Below are 8,891 nucleotides of genomic sequence, written 5' to 3' on the forward strand. Positions count from 1 at the left end.
CTAACTAGCCTAAGCATTCACAATAGGCTATGCTAGCTGCAGCACAGCAGAGCGAGGTGTAAGTGGCACAAACAACCAATCAGAGCCAAGAGGCTCTGATTGGTTGTTTCAATCACCCTCTTGTTTGCGCTACTTACACCTTGCTCTGCTGTGCTGCAGCTAGCATAGCCTATTGTGAATGCTTAGGCTAGTTAGCATGGCCACCAATGAATGCGGATAAATGATTTTACTGTAACTGTAAGCTGTTTCTCTGCCACTAGTACATTTACCAGCGCATACATGAGCATGACTGACAGCGCTAAGGCCCTCCTCCTGGCTCTGGTTGGTTGTTTTTGTCAGGAGTCGTGCATTTCTTCTGCAACAGTAGAACTGTGAGATGGCAGAGGAGCTTGATATTTCTAACAGTCATGTCATGACATGGTGACAGTTTCAACAAATATGTAAAAGAAACCTTTTTTTAACATATATTATTTAGGATCATTTAAGAAATTGTCTTTAAAAATAAATTACAGACGTAGCAAACGTAGCATGCACAATTTGATTACCTTTACCTAAAGTTTATTCATAAAGCGACAATTGAAAGCATTTTTAATCTGAGGACAAACCAGAAGACAAACAGTTCCAGTTCATATTCAAACCATTTCCATCCAATTTCAGCTCAGATCAATGCAATTGATTCCAATACATTCCAGTCATATTGATCAGTTAATGTGGGCTAGTAGGTGACTGAGGTCTAATCAGTGCAAACGCTCTTACTTTGATTCACCAAATAACATGGATGACAACACAAACAGAGGACAACTTAAATGAAAATGTGGATAAGTTCCCATATTTTCAATTCCTGAAAGTCATAAAATCAGATGCGAACTGCACTTTGACTGGGCCGTTTGTTTCTTCAGTTTATTCTCAGGGATGGATAAATGCTTTTATTTTTAATTCAGGAGAAGAAGAAGAAACCGTCCTGTCTGTAACTCCACAGAATGAGTGCAGTCACATCGGGTCGGTATGCGGTTCTCTAATCCAGTCCAGGACTCATTTGCGTTCTGACTGCCAGAACCTGATGTGGATCCTGCTGCAGCAGACGGACCGCCTGTGAATGTGCACTGATCAGCCGCGTCTGGTGCTGTTCTCTTGGCAACCAGATCACCGAGGATCCCGGTCGGCGCAAAATGCGAACAGGGTCCCGATTGTCTTCGGTAACGGAGCCGTTTGAGTCGCTTTGCCTGATTAGATACATGAAGCAGTAAATCAAAGAGCTGATGATTTTACTTGGTGCATTACGGTTAAATATTGCACCTTTAAACCCACATTATCCATTCGGAGCGGCCAAGAACCACTAAGAAACTCAATTCAGCTGACTACCTTTGTAACTGGCTGCCTGCGAGCGAGGCAGTAAATCAGGCGTATTGCGGTGAGACTTCGAGTTCTAGCTGCGTCGCTGCTTGAGTGAAGTACAAATCAACTTCAGTCATTATGTGCCTTTACCCGAACCGTTTTATAACAAAATCCTTGTGCTGCTTGAAGGGAATAAATATTATGTATTAAATTCAGCACACTGGTTCAAATTCCAGACTTCTAATATGTTTCCCGTACAAGACGCGGACTTCAAAAAAGAGAAAAGAGCGTGGGAGGGCGGCGTGTGGCACAGAAGAGAGAAAATCGATTTTGAGCAAGTCTCACGGCCGCGTGAGTCATGAACGCAACGGGTTCACCAAGATATTCCCTTTCAAGTTTCCTTTCATGCAAATGCATCAAAAAAAAGAAACATTTCCATCCAAGGATGGCTAACCCAGCTCCGGCACCATGTGAGACTCAAAAGGGAACGAAAATGAAAATCACAGCTTGAACGTTGAAGAGCAAAAGTCCGTCGGGTGAAGCGGGACGCTGTGGTCTGACGTAGAGCCACAGAGAGGCAGAACATGTAGAAAACTCTGCTGTGGCATTCTTCCCTCCCCACCCCACTTCAGGACAGTTAATTTTAATTTAACTAAACCAGAATCAGACCATTTTAGGCCTAAGCTTCACCGCTGTTTTATTCTGCAGGAGATAAAAAGCCTTTAGTGCAGTCGCACTGCAAAACATTTGCAGTGCGACTGCACTAAAGGTGCAGAAAGTGAGTTTCGCCTCATTTGTGTTTTGGTAATGAAATGAAATGAAATATGGCTTTCTGGACATTTTTAAGCCTTCCAACCCATTTTCAGCTCTTTTTTTTTGTTTGTTTTACCTATTTAAAGACACATAAGTCTGACTTAACTGTTCTCTTGTGTTTCCCTTTTTGAACAGGGCATAAAAGAATTGAGGAAATAGGAAATCCTGAGTTATAATAATAGTACTATCAAAAACGACAATGACTGTCAACCCAGACAAGCATCTCAATGAGACTCCCATTGAAAAACAGAGTGTCTTCAAATTACCCGCAACACAGACTGCTGCAGAAGTCCCTTCCTGCCCACAGCCATCACTAACTACAACAACTCTTTGAATAATTTTGAATTAATATGAGTCACAGTAACACTGAAATTCCCTTCAGGATCAATAAAGTATTTTTAAATGTGAATTTAATGGAATTGCTGTCTGGATTTACTAGAAACTTTGACTAACTTGAATAAGTAAATTATAAATTAATTAAATTAAATTAAAAACTGTTTCAATTATGTTGAAGTTACAGTAAAAAAAATAACACAAAACAAAAAAAAAATCAAAAACTAAAAACTTTATGAATTGTTAACATGTTTTATAAAAAAAAACAAAATAAAAATTCTCAAATAAAGATATTTTTTATTCATTATGTTTTTTTAGATTATGCTGATGCAACAAAAGATGAACGTATTCTTAGGGTTGTAAAAGGGGAGCCGCACCATATTGACTCAAACCGCATGAATGATGCAACACTGCGCACCGGGTGACGTGGGGGCTTTAAAAAAATAAAGAAAGACGTTTCCTTACGTGTCCCTGGTCGTCCAGCTCGTTGTTGGTGAGCTTGAGCTTGTCGAAGCTGACCACCTGCCTCATCCAGGTGTCTCCTGAAGCCAGAGAGTCCGGATGGATGTAAACCCGCGGCGGCACCGGGGAGTCCGCGTTTCCCGCCACCATCCACTTGGAGCTGTGGTACACGTACCTGCACGAAAAAAAACAACAAAAAAACAAGAGAACCGCAGCGTGAACGCCTGGACAACAACCCAACTAAAACACGTGATTATGTTTATGTCTGGCTTGAAATAAAGATGGCTAAATCCAATTTTTTTTTTCTTGAAATATTTCAATATATCACGATTACCAAAACTGTTTTCGTCTCCTTTTCGTATGCCTGTTTCTGACGCTTCCGCTAACATTTGACGTAAAGTTATCGGCGCTCTGACCTTGGCCTCGTCACCGCACTGAGGTCAGTTCACGGTCGGTCTGGTTCTGATGACGCCTGCTCTTGAAACCCTTGGAAGGCGTAAAGAGTTTGTTTCTCTCTGCTGAGGAAAAAAAACCCTAAACGTCGAGCTGCGTTGCCACAAAAAATTTAAAATAAAAAATCCAGTCCGCCGTTTCTCCAGTCCACTTAAAATATTCAACAAGGCCAACATAAAATAACCCACATGCAGTCACACGCTCGGCTGCGTAGTTTCAATTAAGCGTGGCCATAATATTTGATGATGTTGTGCACAAGGTTTTGGTACTGTGGGGAGTTCCACCTATTAAACAGCAGGAAGAGGGGAGGAGAAAAACAAGCCGAGAGAAATAAAATAAAAAAAGTAACTATTGTTAGTGTTCGTTTTACAAAAACATAGGAGTTCAGTTAGTACCTTGGTGTGGAGAAAAATAACAAAAGAAGGAAGAACTGAAAGGACAAAGACATTAGTGATATCGGTGTAGAGTGGAGCGAGGCCAACTAACGTGGCGGCTTGTCAAGAGAGAAACTCAGAGGTAAATAAAGCGAACGGAGGGATAGAAGAAGTAAGAGGGAGGGGAAAGGAGAAGAAGAATGACAGCGTATGGCTGGAAATAAGTGCGAAAAGAGAGAGCGAGAGAGAGAGAGAGAGAGGAGCACAGCTGTTTGCTTTTAGTTCTGGCCCTGAGCTCAGTTGAAAGTGTTTTATCTGCAGAGCCTCTGCCAAAGTCATCACTCACTCCTGAAACATGGACAAGACTTTCATTTGGGCCTTTTGTTATAGCCTTCGAAAGGCTGCACCACCCTGTTTAACACACACACACACACACACACACACACAAGAGACAGGCAAAAATTATACATTCTGCCACAAGCAAAACCCACATGTGTGTGTAAGAAGAAAACAAACGTCACACATGGCAGAAGATATTTCTGGTCTGGGAGGGTCACACTCTCACCCCACACAGGCACATCACAACTGGTCTTCCAAACATTTTCACATTTCGTCACGATACAAACGTACATGTATTTTATTGGGATTTCCTGTGACAGAGCAAGATAAAGTAATGCATGATCACGAAGTCGAAGGAAAACGGCAAATAGTTTTCAACAAAAAAAAAATATATATATATATATATATATATATATATATATTTAACATACAAATGGTTCTGACTGGAACCTTTAAATTCAAGTGTTTCTGGTATGTCCATAAATCCAACGCACAAGCGACATCCGCCAGCAACAATGGATGTCTCATCCCACAGGCGGCTAATTTTTGCTAAAAAAAAAAAAAAAAGATCTTATTGGACGCTGGAGAAAACTATTGTGCTAAAAGGAGTTAGCCTATCAGCAAAGCTAATCAAGACTATCTTTATAGCTTAAATTTAGCTTGTATGGTGTTCTTTTGTACACTGTTCTGTTTTGTATGTTATTAATTTCTGTTGTTCTTTCTTATTAATGTCTCGTTTTTGTTGTACAGCTTAAATTTTCTACTGTGGGACTAAAAAAGGTTTATCTTATCTTAAACTAGCATCTCAGTGCTAAAAATGTAGCAACTAGCACAGACGTCCCCAATGCTAATGTTAGCGTCCACAGTTCTAATTATGTTCTATGAATGATCTAGGGTTTTCTGAACTACTCGAAAGATGAATAGGTATAACAGCACTTTGCTCCAATCTGATTGGTGAATAACCTGAATAACATTAAAAACAATAAATATTGTTATTGTTCAGCTCATGTGTGTGTTCGTTCAATAACCTAGCAGAAAAAAAAGGTCTTCTAACTGAAAATTTTGCTTATTTTGTTGACTTATACTTCAATTAATTAACTACAGACCGTCCAACTGACTCAACAGAAAGTCTGAATTGAGTCCCACTACTAATTTAAAGCCCAGGCCTTTATGGCAGGAACCCTCAAATCCGGACCTGGAGGGCCAGAGTCCTGCAGGTTTCAGATGTGCCTCCGCTTTCAACACACCTGAGCCAAGTAATGAGGCCATTAGCCGGACTCTGGAGAACTTGAATGCATGGTGAGGAGGTAGTTCAGCCATTTGATTGAGGTGTGTTGAACCGGGCACACATCTGAGAGCTGCAGGTCACCGAACCTCCAGGCCTGGATTTGACGACCCCCAGCCCTCTGGACCCCTCTCACCACATCCCCCTGGGTGGAGCTGTTGACAGGACCTGCACTGACTGCTGACTCCACAAATCTGACCTTAATTGGGGGACGGAACGAAGAAAGTTGTCGTTGGAAGAAAGTCGTAAAATGTCCGTACTGTAGCAAGAATGTCGAACAAAGAGCTCGGCTCAGATGGGACCAAAACAATCGCAACATGGAATGTGTTGCGTGACACTGAGCACACTGTTCCTATGGGGGAAAACTCAGTGGATGCATGGAAACACAGGGAAGCAATTTGGAGTTGATAGGTAGAAGGATGGAGATAAATGTTGGGAAACTCATACCAGAAAACTTTGATAGAAGGTGCAAAATTGATCCAATCTTACAGGAATTGAGCTGGTTTTGCAAACGAGACACAAATTCTGTCGCTGCAGGAGCAAAGTTCATGGAGCTATCCGGCCAAAAAAGCCTGTAGTGGATGGTGGTTTACAGGAAGTATCCAACGTGAAGTCAGAACACATGTAGTCGTACTACATTTTGAAAATAATTCATCATTTTCCTCTTACTTCACAATCAAAACTTTGTTTAGGTTTGTTGCAAAAAAGCGAAATCTTGTCAAGTAATTTTAGTCTAGTTTCTAGTCCAAATATCTTATTTCACTTGAAACATATAAAAACTAACGAAAGGTAAATTTTCAGTAAGACATATGGGCTTGTTTTCAGTCAATACTGAGGAAGAAGTGTTAGTTCTAGTTCCACTGGCAGATTATTTCTCTCAAAACATTTTTCCCATTTTTCAAAAAGTATTGACTTAAAACAAGCTCCTATATCTTACTAAAAGGTTACTTATGAGTTAGTTTTGTCTTATTTCAAGTGTACTAAGATATTTGCATTATAGAAACTAGACCAAAAATAATGGCTAAGAGTTTATGTTTCCTTAAAATACCCTGAGTTTTGTAATACAGCAAAATGTGGAAGAAAATCTATGGGTCTGAATACTTTTCTAAAGCACTCTATGCAGAAAATCAGTTAAGACGCTGCAACAACAAATCAATGCAAACATTACTGACATGGACGTGGACGTGGACAGGACATGGACGTGGACATGGACATGGACATGGACGGAGTGAGCAGGTTAAGTCCTGAAGACGCATCATGGCAGCAGAGAAAAGTCAGACCAGTCAGTGTTTTTGTGATGTGCAAATTTTCTACACTTCTCCCTCAACGTGTTCCAATGTAGCTTTAAACTGCACAAATGTAAATATAAATGGATTGTAAACATGAACTACGCATAAAACATGCCTTATCTGCAACCCAGAGAGTCTGAGAGGCTCTCTCAGAGCGTCAGTGTTTTTGTTGTTTTACTTCATTTCTTCTTATTATTTTTTGTGCTATTTGCTGAGAGCAAATGGATGAAGTTGATAATAGATCAAACTTTTGGTTTATAAACCTGCATTATGTTCAAATTAATTACAAGATCCATGTCAGAATCAACTTCTATAATAGTTCTTTATCTGCCTTGTGTTTTAATCTAAGAAAATATTCCAGCAACTTTACATTCTTAAAAGGAAACAAACCATATAAACTGACTTTAACATAGTTAATATGGTAAAAAAAAAAAAAGAAGTTTTGTGTATTCCTTTTATAGCCAATGTAAATAAACATCTGCATGAAAAACAATTGTTAAATTTTTAAATACTATGCTAAAAATAATGTTATCTCAATTGTAAATTTGATAATGATCAACTTTGTACAGGAAAATGTCCGCCTTAATGCATAAAGAGTCAAAGGTCACGAGAGAGATCCTGAGTCACATTCATATTTCTGCCATAATGCCATTCATTTAAGCAGTGCATAAATGAATCTTTAAAAATTCAAATTCAAAAATACTTTATTGACTCCAAAGGGGAAATGAAATGCTGCTGTAGCTCGCATTAACTCAAAAGTCTTCAAAAAGTTCTTGTAGACGGTGATGAGCTGTGAGCTGGAAGGATCTCCTGTAGCAGCCTGTGTTACAGCCCATTTGAAGAAGCCTCTGACTGAAGATGCTCTGTTTTTCTAAAGCAGTCAAAAAGAAACCTTGCGGGATATTAAATTAACTTCAGCAGACTTCCCCGTGCAGACAACGGTGGGATATACCTAAAAAAAATCGGCATATTTAATAGCTCACAGGGTTTCTAATAAACAAAAACACTGAAAACTGAATAGTCACTGCATTCATTTTTCCCAACATGGTTACTGAGTCAACTGAACTCTTTAACACATGGTGACGTTTACTGAGACAGACCAGATTCCTTACTTAGTAGTTAAGAACATGTTTAAAAAGCTTCACTAGTTTGGATTATTTAAGAGAAAATAATAAGACCTTGGTTTTGTTGTTTGTTTTTTGCTAATCCGATGCCACCAGTGGGTAAAGCATGTCAAAGTTTTACTTTTCTAACTTCCTGCAGCACTTAGCTGCGCTGTGCTGCTAGCTTGCATTTAAACAAGTACAGATTTAATTTCAGCTTTATTTTTTATTCCAGTTCTTATTTATGACTGATACATGTATATTTTGTTGGGAAAAATGTGATTTCTCTCAAATTAAGATGCTTAATCTACAGCTGAAGACGGTTTAGCAAGTAGTTTATTGATAAGATTCAACTTTATCTGTCATTCAAACCGTGTACCATTGTTATCTTGCATTGTTCTGTGAAAACGACGAGCTAAAGAATGAGCGTTGGCTTCTCGGCTGAAAGGAACCACAGACGTTTATAGCGGTGAGACTATCACCACTGGTGACCTGTTTTCGAATCAGTTTTAAGGTTTTCCATGAAATCAAAACCTGGGATCTACAGTTTGTAAAAGGGAAAGATGGGGAAAAAAATCACTTTGTAGTTAAAATTTAGTTTGGTTAAAATATGCAAAACTAATAATTTACTCAGCTATCTGGACAGTAAAATAAACTGAGTTTTTGCCGTCACGTTGTCACTGCAATGCCACGCTCTTCTCCGTGACCTCTGACCTTCACGCCCTCTCTCCCCCTTTCACAGATGCACAAACCTCAACAAAGGGTGCCAGGCGTTCCTGCAATTTCCTGTTTGGAGCGCTGTTTAGGGTTACGCTCGGCGTAGCAGGGAAAGTGTTAAGGAACGAGGAAACTCAAGCTCCCCAAACGGGACTGGAAATCTGATTAGTCCTCTCGCTTTCATCTTTCATAAATCCGCCATCTGGCACCGGCACGATTAATAAAGATTGGACTTTATGTGACACTCTTACTGGACAGATGGGGATGAGAGAAGTGGAGGGGGAAGGAGGGCAAGCTTTACGACTTCTCAGCCAACACCAAGCCATACAGCTGACAAAACTAAACTGAAATGCACGCTCAGATTCTCTCCCTATATTACATTACCACA

General features: G+C 39.8%; 1 protein-coding gene across 1 annotated transcript in view; it reads right to left on the minus strand.

The window, feature by feature from the left end:
* Positions 1–8,891, minus strand: part of tbx15 (T-box transcription factor 15) — a 55,198-nt gene that overhangs the window by 23,997 nt on the left and 22,310 nt on the right. The window contains exon 4 of the mRNA XM_007572509.2: positions 2,947–3,118. Coding sequence (XP_007572571.1) covers positions 2,947–3,118 — 172 coding nt within the window. The remainder of the gene's footprint in view (positions 1–2,946; positions 3,119–8,891) is intronic.

Source organism: Poecilia formosa, unplaced genomic scaffold (genome assembly GCF_000485575.1).
Source record: "Poecilia formosa unplaced genomic scaffold, Poecilia_formosa-5.1.2 Scaffold302, whole genome shotgun sequence".
NCBI lineage: Eukaryota > Metazoa > Chordata > Actinopteri > Cyprinodontiformes > Poeciliidae > Poecilia > Poecilia formosa.